The 17,478-nt window shown below is 38.3% G+C and overlaps 2 protein-coding genes across 3 annotated transcripts; one reads left to right on the top strand and one right to left on the bottom strand.

Moving 5' to 3' along the window:
• Window positions 1–6,156: 6,156 nt before the first annotated feature.
• LOC129728888 (WASH complex subunit 2) lies at window positions 6,157–12,087 on the bottom strand. The gene is made up of 4 exons (XM_055687361.1): window positions 11,880–12,087; window positions 11,292–11,384; window positions 7,337–11,192; window positions 6,157–7,177 (listed from the first exon to the last, which is right to left on the bottom strand). The coding sequence occupies exons 1-4, from the start codon at window positions 11,880–11,882 to the stop codon at window positions 7,062–7,064; spliced, it is 4,068 nt and encodes a 1,355-aa protein (XP_055543336.1). The 5' UTR covers window positions 11,883–12,087; the 3' UTR covers window positions 6,157–7,061.
• Window positions 12,088–12,141: 54 nt separating this feature from the next.
• On the top strand, window positions 12,142–15,199 carry LOC129728889 (PRKCA-binding protein). Of its 2 annotated transcripts, XM_055687362.1 has the most exons (6): window positions 12,145–12,300; window positions 12,543–12,665; window positions 12,739–12,900; window positions 13,630–13,741; window positions 13,803–14,164; window positions 14,224–15,199. In XM_055687362.1, exons 1-6 carry the CDS (start codon window positions 12,254–12,256, stop codon window positions 15,134–15,136), a joined length of 1,719 nt encoding a protein of 572 aa, XP_055543337.1. In that variant the 5' UTR covers window positions 12,145–12,253; the 3' UTR covers window positions 15,137–15,199. The 2 variants fall into 2 exon arrangements, with proteins under 2 accessions (XP_055543338.1, XP_055543337.1); XM_055687363.1 differs by lacking the exons at window positions 12,543–12,665; window positions 12,739–12,900 and having other exon boundaries at window positions 12,142–12,300.
• The last annotated feature ends 2,279 nt before the right edge of the window (window positions 15,200–17,478 follow it).

The raw sequence follows: 17,478 nt of genomic DNA on the forward strand, positions 1-17,478 counted from the left end.
TATAAAGTATATTACACGGAACTTACTTAAAGTTAGTTTTTTGTACTTAACTTTTGTTAGTTGCATTTTACACGAAAGTGTTGTTCATAGGAATTGTTAGGCCCCACAAAACACACATTTTTGCCAAAGACCATAAATCTCCAGGACTTTTTCTTACAAAGTTATATCATATTTTAGCTTATTTTTTCGATAATTTCAACAACGTATAGGTTAAAAAGGGACAAGTGGAATCATAATGTCAATACTTTTCCATGAAGTTAAGCTGAAGTACTATAAACTCTTTTAGGCTCCATTTGTCCCAATTCACCCATATAAGAGTACGGCGAGCATATGTTACAGTAGGTTTTCACATATCAAAAATATTAACTTTTTTGTGTTAAGAGATAGAGGAATAATTCGGCAAAGTTTTAGAACGTGGAAAAATATGAAACTTTGCTGAACAAATGAAAATCCTATCTTTTTTCAGTACGCGTATTCCTCCGGAGTATGGGGATCCCAGAGCTGCTTGATGTTAAGCCGCAAAGTTCGGCGATGTCGGCGTGGTATACGGTCGATAGCTTTGAGCGCAAAGTTACCGCAACTAGGTACTGGTACCGCGATTGGTGCGTACGTTTATAATGTCAGAAAACCCGCCCATCGATTAGAACATGGTCAATTTGGTTTGTGCATTGGTCAGGTGATCTCCAGATGATTTTGTGGATGTCCTTTCGAAGAAAGAAGGAACTGTCAGTCCTCGGGAAGCTGCGAAGTTGACGCATCGCTGGCTGCTGTCATTCGTCACGATGCGCGGGTCGGGGCGGGGTTCTAGCTGATTCGATCTACAGTTCAATGTACCGAGCGTCCAATCGTCGTCGCCTAGGTCGTTGCCGATTGTTCCGGTCCGTATTCAATTCTTGATTGTTCGTAGTATTTTAGTTTTTCGGCATGCTGCCTTGCAAGGGTAGGGGGTGCCTAGTCTCGCGACAGGGCTGCCGTCTTGGGTGTAGCTAGCGAAACACTGCATTTCGTTATTCAGCCGTCCGCTCCAGATTAGACGCTGTTTGAGCTGCCCCTAACATGGAGAACAGACGCTCAGGCAAGCTGCCACTAGTAAGGGTGTACTTCTGGTACGCATTATCCAGTCGTTGACCAACTGTCACTTCGTCGTCGTCCTTTGCTTTATCGCCGTTAAGGTGCTCGCCGTAGTACTGCTTCCACCTTTCAATCACCTCACACTTGTTCTTAGGAAGGTTACCGTCCAGGTAACACATAGCGGTTTGTGGGACGTCGCCTTTGTGGGAACTGTTTAGCTTCTCATAAAACTTTCGTGTGTCATTTGCATGGTACAGTTCCTCCATAGCCTCGCAATCTCGATCTTCCTGCTGGCGACCGCGTTTTGTCTGTTCCGTACGCGTCGGTAGCGATCCACGTTCGCCCTTTTTCGGTGGTGCGGCATTCGAGCTCATTCGGCACGCTTCTCTTCCTTTAACTGTTCACATTCGTCGTCAAACCAGTCGTTTGTCCTGTTTGGATCCATTTTACCCCGTGTCGCTACAGCAATACTGTCTAGGGCTGGTCGGATGTCCCTGAGTAGCTTCGCCATTCTGCTCTTCCGTTGGTAGTACTACTCTCAGTTGCTGCGCTACTCCTGTGCCACGGCGGCGTCCCGCAGTTGCTAAACGTTTGGTCGCGGCGGGCAACTTTGCCGTATGATGCTCACCGTCGAGAGTTTTGAGCGCATGCATACTGCAACGAGGTATTGGCCCGAATATATACCCGACCTGCGGTATGTTGGAATGTTTATGACTTCTTAGAAGAATTAACAGTCGATTAGAACATGGGCGATTCGGTTCTCCACTTGTAAGTCAAATGATATCTCCAGGTGGCTTCGTGGTTATCTTTGCGGGGAAAGAAGGTACTTCTCACTATCATACTGCAGGAGATGGCGAAGTTCACACAACGTTGGCCGTTATCAATTGATGTGAGGTGCAGGCTGCTTGGCCCGATCACCAGTATGTGCATTGCCTCCCATTCTTCCTGAGCGTTCATATCACCGGTGACGATCTTAACGCCCGTTGCGGACGTTACATATACCTCTTTCAACTGCGCATAAAACACTTATTTCTCGTCATCGGGTCTTACTTCGTATGGGTAATGCACTTTGGTGATACTATAGTTGAAGAACCGCCCCTAATTCTCAACTTACACATCCTCACACTGATCGGCTGCATTAACGCATTCTATCTATCCTTATGAAGCCAGGCCCCGGTTCGTTGGTGGTGCCGAAACTTGGGCAGGAAGTAGCCTCTTGATGTCGGCTTTTCCGTACATTCTGTCCCGACCAACGAAGTTTTTGCATTGCTACGATTTCGATGCTGCGTGGATTGTGTTTATCATATTTGATCCTGTTGCAGCTGTGCAAGCACAACGATATGCAGGTCCGTGTACCAAGTTTCCAATCGTAGTCCATATTTCTTCGCAGTTCATCATAGGTTTGTGCCGATCCGTATTTACTTCGTACCGTTTTTTCCAATCTTTCTGTCTGACGTTTACCTTGAGCAATTCTCGCTGAAACTAGGCAACTAGGTGCACAAGGTCTTTCAAATTTGATATAAATGCACATAGTTATTATAAATAGAGAAAAAATGATAATGCCATTTTTGTTTGATCGAATTTGTTGACCCCTTGGTCACCAAGGGGCGGAACAGTTTTCAGAAAAGTTGAAATTTTAGCAATTCTTGATGTATTTTTTTAGCTATATCTCTAAAATTCGTTATGTAAAATATTACAAGTAGCACTTTTCCGTAAAGAGGAATAATAAAGCTTTCATTTGAAGTGATCAGAATTCAGGCCGCCATCTTGAATTTGACCGCCATCTTGGATAATATCAGAAAAATGCAATTTTGACCGTGTTCGCAACTACCGATTTTCGATCCGAGACCAGCATTGGAAAGCTGAGAAAAAATGCTATAAGATGCAAGAAAAAAATTAGGTGAGCATCAGTGTTAACCCATCAACTGAACCTATTTTCCAAGTTGAGTTTCAAAATATTCAACGTACACCGCGCGATCAACGTAGTAACCTGTCTACTGTGACCAAGTGGATGCACATGTTATACCCTACTAGCTCCATAAAACAATCGATTGATGCTTCAACTAGTACGCTACTACTGTTTTTTTGAGTTTAGTGAGAATAATGAATACAACACTAGCATGATAGATACTAACAAAGCGATAGGTTTTTTATTACTGAGCAGTTCCACAAAAAATGTCCCAGTTTTAATATTTTATTTATACTGTCATTTTTATTTTGGCTGAAACTTTGCATAGACGTTTCTATAGGCAAAAGAATCATTTTATGCTATTAGTCTAATTTTTTGGAGCACGACTCATTATTGAGAAGCTATTGAAAATGCTATTTAGGGAAGGTATTTAGATTACAAATATTTTTAGGGCCAGAACGGTTTGTTTGATCGGTATGACGTTTTCGATAAAGTTGTAGATAATAACTTAAAAAAAGCATAAAATGACATCTTTTGCCTATGGAAACGTCTATGCAAAGTTTCATCAAATTAAAAATGACAACATAAATAAAATATTAAAACTGGAACATTTTTGGTGGAGCTGCTCAGTAATAAAAAACCTATCGCTTTGTTAGTATCTAACATGCTCGTGTTGTATTCATTATTCTCACCAGTGTTGCAAAATTTCGACACTGCAAAATGAAAATGATACAACAGCAGTTTCACTCTCACTCTTTTCAAACTGATTTTGAGTGTCACCCGAGTCAACTTTCAGTGAGAATCATGCCAGTAAAATAAATGATTGACTTAATTATTATCGAAATTTTGTGATCTGGGCCAATCCATTGCATAAAGTCAGCGTGTGCGAAATCACAGTAACGCTGCCTGTCAACATTATCACTGTCAACTGAGTGGAACTGAAAGCAATTTCTATTTTCAGCTCGTTCGTGTTGAAATTGATATTCGCAGTTTTCAGTTTCAACTGAGAATTGATCACTGACTGTGAAATATTGCAACCCTGATTCTCACTAAACTCAAAAAAAAACAGTAGTAGCGTACTAGTTGTAGCATCAATCGATTATGATTTATGGAGCTAGTATGATATAACATGTGCATCCACTTGGTCACAGTAGACAGGTCACTACGTAGATCGCGCGGTGTGCGTTGAATATTTTGAAACTCAGCTTGGAAAATAGGTTCAATTGATAGGTTAACACTGATGCTCACCTAATTCTTTCTTGCATCTTATAGCATTTTTTCTCAGCTTTCCAAAGCTGGTCTCAGATCGAAAATCGGTAGTTGCGAACACGGTCAAAATTGCATTTTTCTGATATTATCCAAGATGGCGGTCAAATTCAAGATGGCGGCCTAAATTCTGATCACTTCAAATGAAAGCCCTATCATTCCTCTTTACAGAAAAGTGCTACTTGTAATGTTTTACATAACGAATTTTAGATATATAGCTCAAAAAATACATCAAGAATTGCTAAAATTTCAACTTTTCTGAAAACTGTTCCGCCCCTTGGTGACCAAGGGGTCAACAAATTCGATCAAACAAAAATGGCATTATCATTTTTCCTCTATTTATAATAACTATGTGCATTTATATCAAATTTGAAAGACCTTGTGCACCTAGTGGCCTAGTTTCAGCGAGAATTGCTCCTTATGGATTATGAGGCGGGCTTTCATACTATTATTCCTTGCCTTGCCAAAAAGTAAACGAAAGCGTTAAAATTAGATTGGTAGAATAACTCGCGAAAATGCCACCAGTTTCTTGAGTCTTTGCCATCCATGATGCATCAATTAAAATTAACATTAACATTAGAAAAAAGTTACCAAAAAAAAACCAAAACAATGGCACATTGGTCCAAATCTTACAAAAGAAAAAACAGGTTGTGATGTTCAAAACAACAAAAGGAATCCAGCATCTATATCAGCTCGTCATATATCGCTCTATATCCGCATTTATTTCATTCGAATAAACAGCACGTCTAGACAACTATTATTTTTGTAACCGTTTCAGAATCCTTCCTTGCATTGCTGCCATATAACTGGGCTGCCCTGATATATTTAACACTTGTCAACCTTTTTCTAGTTGGCGCTGATTTAAGAAAACATTGCGAAAGCACGTGCGAAATGCACAAAAAAAAGCTGAACCATGCCAGCACAGCAAACAAATCTTGTGGTACCTGTAGAGAATAAGCTTTTGGAGCAATGCCACTAGAAAACGGGCAACCAATTTCATCGACCATTTTTGATTTGGCTGAAACTTCGCGAAGATGCCATTTTGTGCTATTGGTTTAAGGTGGAAGTGTGTTGAAGCCACAAATAGCCGACTTCGAGCCACCAGGTGGTCGACTTCCAATTTTCAACGGCATACCACTCGGTAATAGTTAATGCGTAACATGTGAGAACATATCCTCATGTTTGTTATGGTGATGAAAACATAAGACAGTGTTTTTATAAGTAACCCTTTAACTATTTCCGAATCTTGTTCCAATGAAAATGCGTAGTCAACCACGTGAAGGCTTCAATGTGGATTCTACACCCTACAACCTTAATTTTTGAAACGACTCATTTTTGAGAAGTTGTTTTGGGAAGGTACTGATGATTACAAATATTTTCAGAGCCAAAACGGTTTATTTGATCGGTCTGACGTTCTCGGCAAAATTGTAGATGATAATTTAAAAAAATATACACTAAAAAATTTTTTTTTGAAAAAAAAATTAAAAAATTACTAGATATGTAAAAAGCTTATTTTTTAAAATTACATTTTTTGTAAGAAAACTGCAAAACATTATTGAGGGCAGTCCGATTATGGAGAAATAAAAAATAAATGTTAAAATATTTAGAAAAAAAAATTTCCTAATTGTTTTTGGAAGGACAAAATTATTATCAACAACTTAGCCAAAGGCACTATGCCAGTCAAACAAACCATTTTGGCTGTGAACATATTTTTAACCTCAATAGAGCACTCAATGGGTAATTGAAAATCTTTTCCCTAAGCTCTGGTAAAAGGCCTTTGGCCTTGCTGTATAAGCGCATCTCCAAAACTGCAAAATAAAACAACAGTGTAATTTTTTACAATAGTTTATTATAAACCTATTATATATGTACAATTGAATAACAATTAAAATTGTTTATAATATTCTATGATTGTATGCATAACGATTCATAACGTATGTTTCGATATAACTTGTTTTTGATGAAATCAAACTATTTTTTCTGTTGAATGAATACTTGTAAACGCGCAAAAATTAAATCATGTGTCATTTTTCAAATATACAACCCTCTAAGATGCTGTAAACAATTGCTGGTAATCAGGATATAAAGACAACGTAAACTTTAAAAGTTGCCATTCAGCAATACGAATTTGTGAGTAGTGTTTGCGGAAAAAGATAATATTTATATTCTTATGTCGTTTTCGGTTCAGCAATGCACTGCTCCGGTGTAGCACGCTTGCACTAAAAACGTTCATTTCAAGTTTTGCGTCTACACTAGAACTAAACTTTTTCTCCACCACTTGCGATGGTGTAGCACTCAAATAAAACAAAGTTTCTTGTAGTTTAAAAAAACACCAACACATTAATATAATCGTTGTCAAAATTTACTGAAAAGTGTAGCACGACACGGCGCAGAACGATCGCAAAAACGGAAACGACATAGAACAAACGTACAACTTGTTTGCATGGGTAGAGTAAGTTAATATAATATTGAATTTATTACAGCACCTAATATGAACCTTGCAAAAAATTAAGCAAATTGCACTGCCCTTGAAAAAATATACTTAAAGCAAAGCAACTAATACGTGCTGGTTTAGAATGCAAAAATGGAATGATAAAAATTGAAGAATCGAATTAATTCCGCATCTAGTAGAAACTTTTGTTCAGCTGATGAATTTTGACTAGATTTACATATTTAGTGTTTTCCTATAGCAATTTGTATAACATAGACCGAACACAAATGATTCGGAAAACAATGCAAAAAACAATTTCCAGTCTAGATAGCACAACTTCCAATTTTCACCACAAACCGATTAAGCCAGTAAAAATACCGCTCACTACCCAAACAAATCTGCTAATGGATCATTGGAAGCAACTGTAGTTGACATTTTTGTTCGGTTACTATCGGGTTTCTTTATTCCAGTAAACGATGACGTGGGTTTTATTGTTGGTCCTAAAACGATAAAGAAAAAAATATAAATTGGCGTCGAATAAAACGTTTTTGAATATTTTTAAAACAAAAAAAAAATTTCTCCCAAAAAACTAGAAATATTATGTACAAAAAAGTTTATTTGATTTTGAAGCCTTGAACTTATATATTGAAAAAACTCACTGCCTTTGGATCCAAACAGGTCATCATCGTCGTCATCGTCGTCATCGTCGCCAAATAAACTCTTTGTTTGGATTGGCGGTTTTGTGATTTTCATCGACGCTGCAGTTACGGAACTATGCTTCGTAGCTTTTGAACCAAATAAATCGTCGCTTTCTTCTTCATCATCTGATCCAAATATGCTCTTATTTTTGTGATTTGCTGTTTTAATGCTAAATTTAGCGTTATCAACCATAACTGGAGTAGGCTGAGTTTTTGGGTTGGGTTTTGAAAACAGATAATCATTCTCATCATCAGAATCATCAAAAATTGACTTTGATTGACTTGCCTTAGAAGGCGCCGAATATGTATCAACAACTTTTGTTGCAACTGAAGTTATCTTCTGAATTGACTGTGGAGTGCTTTTCGTTTGGTCAACTATTAACGTGACAGGCTTCGACACAGTAACATGTTTCGTTAGCTCGCCAAACAGATCATCGTCATCATCGGTTTCGCTATCGGAGAATAGTTTTCTTGTGGATGGCCCCCGTTTTGATTTGTCTGCTGCCACTGTAATTTCGGGAGGCTTCGATGTTTCACCCGACAATATTGAAGTTGGCAGTAGTGTCTTTGGTTCAGATTTAACCGATTTTGATTCAACTGGCTGATTGTTAACAAGTTTATCTTCATCATCTTTAACTTCAAATATTTTTTGCTGCAAGAGTTCACTAGGCAGTTGATTGGATATCAACGGATTAGAAACGATATCATTTGCTGTTATCTCTACGTGCTGAGATTTCATTTCCGAGCCAACTACTACTCGGATTTCTTCAGCATGAGTGTCTTGTTGAGATTGAACACCAGAGGCTGTCAATATGCTAGAATGACCTTGTACAGTGTTTTCGTAATGAGCTCTTCTGTGTTGTCGCGACGAAGGTTTTCGTTTAACCTGGATACGCGCACGGTCTTTATTTAATCCAACCAACTTACCTGCGCTGTTTTCCGGTTCAAATGAATTGTTTTGTTGAATTATGGTCTGAATTTCTGACACTGTTGCCTCGCTGTCGGATTTGTTGTCAACTGTCGGAGGCCTGCGGGCTCCGGGTAGTAAAGCATTTACATTAATGTTAACTTTGGCAGACAATTTGTTTATTTTTGATTTTTCTCTCTTATTTTCATTGCTCACTCCACTACACTTATCATTTTCAACTATGCTCGAAATGCTCTTTACAGTTTGGCGGGATGATAGTAGATCATCTACTTCGTCTTTAGCTAACTGCGGGTTTAAATCATCTGGTGGGGGACCTTCGTCGTCCATGAAAAGATATCGACTACGATTTATGCTGTCCGATGAAATGGCAGTCCGTGCAGAAGTTTGTCCAGCATAAAAGCCTGGATCATCACTATGATCTAAGGTAATTGAAGAACGCGCTTCTTCGAATATGTTATCATCCGGTGGAGGAACATCGTCAAACAATCCCATTGAGCTAAAATTCAAGGCACATTTGGCTACAGAGGTATTTTCCTCAGACGGCTGTGAAACTACTATAGTATGAGCAATACTATCATCAGTTTGTCGTTCTATTTCATGTTTATCTTTTTCAACAACCTTTATTTCATCAACATGGCTTTGCACTGCATCTCCCGAATCATTAGATTCAAATTCATCCACGTTTGCTGCTTGAGTTTTTACCTCGGGTAGGCTTGTTTCTTTGTTTCCAGATTTTTTTGGGGTGATAAGATAATAATCAATTTCATTTGAAATTTCCGGATTTTTTATTGGTTCTTCAACAAGAGGTGACAAATGCTCCGATGGATCCAATGAATTTACTTCTGTGCTGCTTATCACTGGCTTTGCTATGGAAGTTGAAGCTTGTCTTTGAATGTCGTCAACAAGAAATTGCGCACTAGGACCTGTTTGTTCTTTTTGCGGTAAAGATTCCGTTCTCGAACTTAAAGATCCATTACTTTTGTTTATTTTCAAGCTATCAAAAGGTTTATCTTCCTCACTTTGCTCAGCAGAATCGGAATCGAAAATTGATTTTTTCTTCAATATCTCCGATCGAATACTTGTGTTCTGTTTACTACTACCTACTTGGGGGGATTTTGTTTCCAAAATATTTGCAACAACTGGGTTATCATCTTTGCTTGCAAATAGAAAGGAATCATCTTCATCATCAAAGAGATTGATTTTTGAAATCGGTGCAGATTTGTTTGTTTGCCTCATTGTTGCAAAAAGATCTTGATCGTCGTCGTTATCATCAAAAAGATTAACTTTTTTACTGATCATTGCATCAGTCGCAATTTGCTTCTGCGATTCTATGGGTTTATGCGCTGTGTACTCATTAGATACACGATGATGCTCATCACGAATAACCTCAGTTTTTTCAGCGTTTGATTCGGAAACACTTTCATTATGATTCCCATCCCCCCTTTTAGGAAGTAACGGCGCAACAGGCAGCACTAGTTTACCACCAATTGGTTTGTGAGTTGTAGCTTTTGATTTAAATATTTCATCAAAATCATCCACAGGAGGTTCATCGTCAAAGAGATTCGTTATCCTTAGAACGCTACGACCGTCGCCAGATCCATTGACAGATTTTTGTACAGGTACGAAGAGATCATCTTCATCATAAGGGTTGTTATTGTCCTCATCGAATATATGACCAGCAGGTTTTTGGACCACTGATTGGCCAAGGCGAACGTTATCATTACTAGTAAAAAGATTGGTAGCAGGTTTTGCTAGATTTTCGCGTTTTTCACGGGGCTCACTTTGGAAAATATCGACAGATTTTGAAATTTGATCATTATTATTCGTCATGTCTTCTTCCTCATCGCTTTCAATAAATAAATTAACAGACTTTTTGTGTTGAGTTTTGCCAGCGGTAGTTGACGATAAATTTCCTGTACGTCCCAGACACGGGGATGGTGGTTCATCATCAAACAAATTAACTGTTTGCCTCTCAGGCAGATTTCCTCTGAAGTAAGCAGGCTGATTTATCACTGGCTGTGGTTTCGCTTGATGAGCAGGAGTAGAATCTTCTTTATCCGATTCATCAAACAAATTGAGCATTTTCGATCTACTTGACGACACGCTGATTGTATCCTCTGGTGGCTGATCTTGAAATAATGAAGGTGGTCTAAATTGTTGTCCAAAAGGCAGTACTTGAACTTTGTTTTGTTGCCGTAATGTTTTGACGACTGGTGGCCTGATCGAGCTGGAGGTTGAATGAATCGACAGCGTATCTTCACCTGACACACTTGGCTCCATCGATCTATCTCTTCTTCTGGGGTCTGAATGTACCCCCCAAACAGACCCCTCTGATTCTGATGGTGTATGATTACTATTGGTTTGCGAAGGAAATATTCGTTCGCTATCGCTTGAATCGGAGTACTGTTCTTTGCACTCTGTTTCTGATTCCTCTTCTGAGTCAATCAAACCAACGTGCCATTTTTCCTTCCATTCTGGTGATCCTATAACATACGGTAGTGGTCTGTTGATGTAAGGATATTTCTGAATCGCTCGCAGTACTGTATTTCGTGCAGTGACTTCCGCATCATTTGAATCATCTTCACTATCGCTATCACTGTCTAGCTGCACTGTTACCCTTTCAAAGCACTTGTACATGTTAGTTATTGACCGTTGGACGGTCATTTTGAAAATTTCTGCATGCGAGTATTTCTCGCCAGTTTCCACTACTTCTTCCCGTACTGAGTAAAAGCTTTCGTCGTCGTCTTTCACTCGATTTTCAACATATTTCACCTGTTGAACACCGTTGAAGTTATTCGATGCATTAGCGAATCGTATTTGACTGTCGTTTAATTCTAGTAGCAACTGATTTAGATTCTCCTTGGTTTTTTTACACTTAGCTTCCAAATTCTAAAAGTAGTTAAAAATGTTGAGTATCAATCTAAATAAACAACTACATATATATTAAATGCTTCACAATCGTTAAAACAGTCGAACAAAAAATTTTACCTTAGAAATTTCAACCATATATTGAAGGAGTTGCCCGTCCGATTCTAGTGACCAGTTAGGTATATTCTTACGCAACTCATCCGGAGTCAGCGCCTGGATTGAAAAGAAAGAGAATGTAACGTAATGGTCTACAGCTACACTACATAAGCGATAATGGAGAACGCCAAAACTGCAATCTCAGCAATTTTATCTTTTTTATCACATTTTTATCACAAATAAAATTGGAAGAAAAGAAAACACTTTCAGCCTGAGCAATAATTTAATTTTATTGATAAAACTGATCATTTTGCATTGATTCAGCCTAAGCGCACAATAACACAATTAGAATCAATGATTGATACAATATATCTAATAAAGCAGACACTGCTCATATCTGTGTTTTGAGTGATACAATGTATGCATTAAAAAAATTTGATTTATCTATTTTTCATATCCGTTTTTTGAGTTATACAATGTATGCATGCATAGAACTGAAATAATTTGATTTATTAACGTGTTTAAAATACGTAATCGCTATCAACACTATAGAACAATTTTAGAGAAAGCATAACAAAAATGACCGTGAGTTTTATTTTAAACTTTAGCTACCATTATTCAACGCCGCTTCGTCCACTAGTTGCGTTTGTAACGAATTAATTTATTCAGCTACAGTCAGATTCAGATATCGGATAAAACGTTTCGATAGAAAATTTTAATAGTATTTATCATTTCTGTGCACAGTTCAGTTCGCAGAATCACAACAAGATCTGAAAGTCGATTTGCCAAAAAATGACATCCTTTTTGTCATCTCAGGGCTGTGTTTTAGAGTGAGTTTAGTGCGTTGTTGCAAGCATACAAAGTGGCAGCGTACTGATAGGACAAGAAGACGTCAAAATCGAACGTGAATTCTTGAAGTCAATGATTGAACACCAGTCGATCGATAGTTTTATTCGCTTAACTGTATACAAGAAACTTTTAATAAAATGCTTCAAGAATACGAAGATGACTACTTTCTCGAGGAAGACAAAATGTAAGTACAAAACAGCCTGAATACCTATTGCATGCATGCGTTGAGCGATTTTCGTTCGTATCCTTCAATTTATGTTTATGAACAAATTCTTCACAATACCATCTGCCTGAACTTCAAGCACTTTAACATTATAACAAAAACAAGCAATATTTTATCTACATGGCATATAAAAATCACCTTTTTTACGCATGCCATCAACTTGAATTCCATCAAACCACGGTTATTGCACAAATTGCTGACAGTAAGAGTCAAAATCCACTCTCTAGTAATTCTTCCAATAACTGTAATCAATTCGAGGCCGATTGTCAGCTTCTTCGAGGCGAAGGCGATGATTGTGAGTCGGTCGTAGGTAGCAGTTGCGAAATGTGAGTAGGATACGATTTCTTAATTTTTGGCTGATTTTGTAAAGATTTTATTTTAATTTGATCGCTAAAATAGAAATAATCAAAAGGTATGTGATAGTAATGGACAGGGTAAAATACTGGAAGAAATTGCTTTTGTTTCAAACGACGATCTCCCAGATCCAGTGCTATACGCTGATGGTTGTGTGGACGACACTAAAATTATTATGCTTTGTCAAAGACAGGAAATGGTGCGACTGTAAGTTGTAGAGAAAATTGGTCCCATATTTGCAACATCCGATATTTTCGCATTCAGTCAAATTCTATGCTTCAATTTCTAATAAAATCTTTTATCACTCACTGCATGTTAAAACAATCGTTGAGAGCTTATTACGGTTTTGTTAAACAATTTTAAAAGAAAACATTAAAACTTAGTTTTATGAATTTGACCTCATGGGAAAAATCGTTATGTGCTAGATTGGTAGAAAAGCTGCTTTACGTTACATTGAACGCACGGCTTTTATTAGGCATTCTCACCTTAACTAAAAAGTTTAGCTGCATTGTAAAAGAAAATAAATATCAGAAACAGTGATAGTGAAAACTTTTGAGGGGCTCAAGGATCGGCCACTTATTGCTAGAGTGCAGTACATCTGCAATGGTTCAACATATTTTAAGTAGATAGTTATTTAAAAATCATCGCCATCCATTCAATTCTGCTGTGACGTAAACTAGATACATCCTATAATCTTTAATCTAATTGATTTCAATTATAAAGGCAATATTAGTTAGTGTAGTTTCAAAATACCAATGGAAAAAAATAATACAAAAAATGCACGTACATTGGATGCTTTTAAATGAATTGTATATTTTCACATTGTAACGCCGCTTTTTTACTGTCGGCTTTAGTAACTTCCGTAAGTTGTATTTTGCAGCAGTAGTAATAGTCATCTAACTTTTAAACATATTTCACTAACTGTCACTAACATAGGGGAATGACTGTCAGTTCGGGAACGGTCGTTATCAAGAAAGACACTTCTAACCTCATAGGTATTAGCATCGGTGGAGGGGCACCTCTTTGTCCTTGTTTGTACATTGTTCAGGTTTGTTAAATCTAAAAATAATATCATCAAATTTTCAAACTACATTTTTTGCTCGCACTAGGTTTTCGATGGCACTCCCGCCGCCCGGGAAGGAACACTTCAAAGTGGAGATGAACTGCTGGGTGTCAATGGAGCATCTGTCAAGGGGAAGACAAAAGTCGAAGTAGCCAAAATGATTCAAGCAGCTACCGAAGAGGTTACCATTCACTACAATAAACTACACGCTGACCCAGTCCAAGGTGAAACGTTAGATATTGTTCTTAAGAAGATGAAGCATCGATTGGTGGAGAAAATGTCCAGCAGCACTGCTGATACTCTCGGGCTGTCTAGAGCAATTCTGTGCAATGACTCGTTGGTGAAGCGATTACAAGAGCTGGAACGAACAGAAGCTATGTATAAAGGGCTCGTGGAACGAGCCAAAAGGTAAACAGTAAACTAGCGTTAGTACCTATAAACTTGATTCTACTTATGCGTCTCTACAGGATGCTGAAAGCTCATTTTGACGTACTTCAAACTTATCAATCATTCGGAAACATATTCGCGGCCATCAGCGTACGTGAACCCCAACCAAGGGCATCGGAGGCTTTTCGTATTTTTGGAGAATTGCATCGGAATATGGAGAAAGATGGCATAAAAATGATCAAAACTTTGAAGCCGATTCTGGCTGACATGGGAACCTATCTCCACAAAGCCATTCCAGACACTAAACTGACAGTAAAGCGCTACGCAGATGCGAAATTTTCTTATCTTTCGTACTGCTTGAAGATTAAAGAAATGGATGATGAGGAGCATAGTTACGCGGCCATTCAGGAACCTCTTTATCGCGTAGAAACCGGAAACTACGAGTATCGTCTCATTCTGCGTTGTCGACATGAAGCGCGAGTTAAATTCGCCAAATTGCGTAGCGATGTATTAGAAAAAATTGAATTGTTGGAATGCAAACACGCACGAGATTTAGCGTCCCAATTGAGAAAATTTGTTCAAGGCCTATCTACCTTGGCGAATGAAACAGTTGAGCGATTGGAATCTATTCCTAATCTGTTCCCCATCGAGGTTGACTTAAAATCAAGTGCCTTTCAGTACAAGTCCGCCATAAAATTTCAATCGGAAGAGGAAGTGGAGGAAGAAGTTCAGCAAGGTGAGGAAGCAGTGGAGACACCAATTTTGCAGACTGCCAAGGAGAACGGCTCGGCCAGTTACGAAAAGTCTTCAATAGACCAGTTGCTAGCTGACTTTGAAGATATCGATCTAAACAAAAGCAAAGACGGTTCGAACAATTGCAATAGCGATCTTCTGTTAGAGCTCGGGCTTGACGATGTGGACCTTTCCGTTGGAAAACAAACAAATCTGATGGATGAGCTGTTAATGGCAGATGTTGGAGATTTCGGAAAGTAGTTTCATAATTTGGATTGTATTTATGTTTTGAAAAGTGTCGTAATGTATTCTATCCAAAATGTTTATCGAGTGTTGTCATTTTTTTGACCAAAGGAAACCACAGTGAAGCTATTAACGAAAGGTGTTGCCAACAAGTGAAATAATGCAGCTTGCAATATATATCACAAAACAACAAATTACTTGAAAATATCTGCGAAAATCTACGTACCTTTTCAGTTTGATTTCCCTGGGTAAATATATTTGAAAAATATGAAATAGAATTTTCCTAGAATCAATCCTATTATAAAAATCGACGCAATGCAAAGGTACAAAAATGTTTTTTTTTAATTATTTCTGCGGGGTCTACTAGAACAAAAATGATCTTTCAACTGGTATATGATCCAAGGTGATCACCGGGAGGACTTCGGAAGATGCGGAATAACAGAGGACAATGTTTAAAAGTAGTCCTAGAGCTTCCCGGTTTTCTTGAAACCACTTCTATGTGCTCAACTAAAAGGAAAATGATGGTTTGATCGAAATATGGTCCAAGGTGTTTTCAGAAGTGATGCTAGAGCATTCTTGTGTTCTGGAAACTGTTTCTGGGGTTTTAACTAAAAAAGAAATGATCGAAACATGGTCCAGAGAGTGTCCGAGTGAACTGGCCTTGGAGGTAATTTCCAGGTCAATGCAAATCAACCTGTTACAAAACTCCCACATACACTAGCCCCACGTAGTGACAAAATTTCTTAACAAACAGATCATCATTTTAAAGTGCTCAATCACTTAAACAACTTTGCTGAAAACATGAAAGTTCTATGTCCTAAGATTATTGAGTTATAATACATCCTTTTGATTTTTGATTTTTATATATCAGCTAAATAAGTATTTTTTTGAGCGAAACGTGATTTTTCAAAATTTTATAGAATTGTTCTTCGATTTTTGAAGAATAGAAATTGCTCCAAATCGCTATAAAGACAGTTGCTATATGGGCGAACTGTCATTGTAGCGATTTCGAGCAGTTTTAATTCGTGATTTAAAAACTAAAGGACAACGGTATAGAATTTTTGAAAATCACGTTTTGCTTAGAAAATGTTGCTCTTTCTGATGATATAAAAAACTGATATGGATAAACAGCCCAATTGCGAATGTCAAAGAAGTAAATACGGATCGGAACAATCGGCCACAGACCTAGGCGACGAAATAAGGACTACGATTGGAAACTCGGTGCATGGTGTACATGGTACTGCAGATCGTTAGGCTTTCACGGCTGTGACAGGATCATATATGATGAACTCAATCCACGCAACTTCGAAAACATAGCACTGCATAACTTTACTGGTCGGGACAGCCGGTCAGTGCGAGGTTGTTTAAGTTGAGAACTAAGTGCCTGTTTGTCGTGTATTCGCGTTGACGGTGTTGCTGATATTTGTTTGGTTTCTGCGTGCGAAAAAGAAAGAAGGAAATATTTTTGCTTTTGTCTTCACGCACATTTTGACAATTACATACGAGAGTTCACGTAGGTGCGAACAGCCTTCGAAATATCTTTCAACGCGAATAAACCGAATTGGGATCATTACCTTACGGTCGTTCTCACTAACACTAGTACATAAGCAGCTTGTAAGCTTAGGTTGTTAAATAAACATTCATTGAATTCATTCTAGAGGTGGGAAAAATGGTTCACTATAGTGAGCGGATCAGAGCGGTTCCACTCACTAAGCTGAACTAGTTCTTTTTAACAGCTCACTCGCTCTTTTCGGTCCTACATAATTTTTAGTTTTTATCAATGTAGCTAATTATCAGACACCGCAAGCGAGAGCCAGGTGAAAGCTTTACACCCGATATGCCAAGCGCAAAGTCGCGCGCAAAATTACAATAGAACTCCCAGAAACAAGCTGCCACCAAACGTCTGCCCTGAGATGCATGACTTGCATTTCTCATCACCCAGCCAGCCGCAAGAGCATGCAAAAAAAACAACTTGCAACAGTCCATACACAGGTACACGGGTTGACTAACGCCGAGTACGCACACGTAGCAATGGGCGATATTGTATCGGTATCGGAAATATCGATGCTTTTGAGACGATATTTCGATTTTTTGGATCGATACACAAGCGTCCGATACTCGACCGTATCGATACTGAAAACCGCGATATTTGTATCGATATTATTTTATGCATACGGACCAGCTAGCTGACATGTTACAAGGGCTAACATCTCAATGTGTACACGAGATCACCGCCACTTTTGATACGCTATGTTATGCTGTCTGTCATCGTCAGTGGAGCCCACACATCGTAGAACCGCTGCGATGTTGGCTGCGATAAAGCGAAGCAAATCGGATGGAGATGCCAGCTAGTTGATACG

The sequence above is a fragment of the Wyeomyia smithii genome, chromosome 3, assembly GCF_029784165.1.
Source record: "Wyeomyia smithii strain HCP4-BCI-WySm-NY-G18 chromosome 3, ASM2978416v1, whole genome shotgun sequence".
NCBI lineage: Eukaryota > Metazoa > Arthropoda > Insecta > Diptera > Culicidae > Wyeomyia > Wyeomyia smithii.

Bases quoted from the DNA above. Each gene is read 5' to 3' on its own strand.
- LOC129728889 (XM_055687362.1), top strand. From the start codon at position 12,254: ATGCTTCAAGAATACGAAGATGACTACTTTCTCGAGGAAGACAAAAT. The intron at 13,742-13,802 runs GTTTGTTAAATC...TGCTCGCACTAG, and splicing joins CTTGTTTGTACATTGTTCAG to GTTTTCGATGGCACTCCCGC. The intron at 14,165-14,223 runs GTAAACAGTAAA...GCGTCTCTACAG, and splicing joins CTCGTGGAACGAGCCAAAAG to GATGCTGAAAGCTCATTTTG.
- LOC129728888 (XM_055687361.1), bottom strand. The intron at 11,193-11,291 runs GTAAAATTTTTT...AACTACTTTTAG, and splicing joins ATATGGTTGAAATTTCTAAG to AATTTGGAAGCTAAGTGTAA. The intron at 7,178-7,336 runs GTGAGTTTTTTC...TTATCGTTTTAG, and splicing joins CCTGTTTGGATCCAAAGGCA to GACCAACAATAAAACCCACG.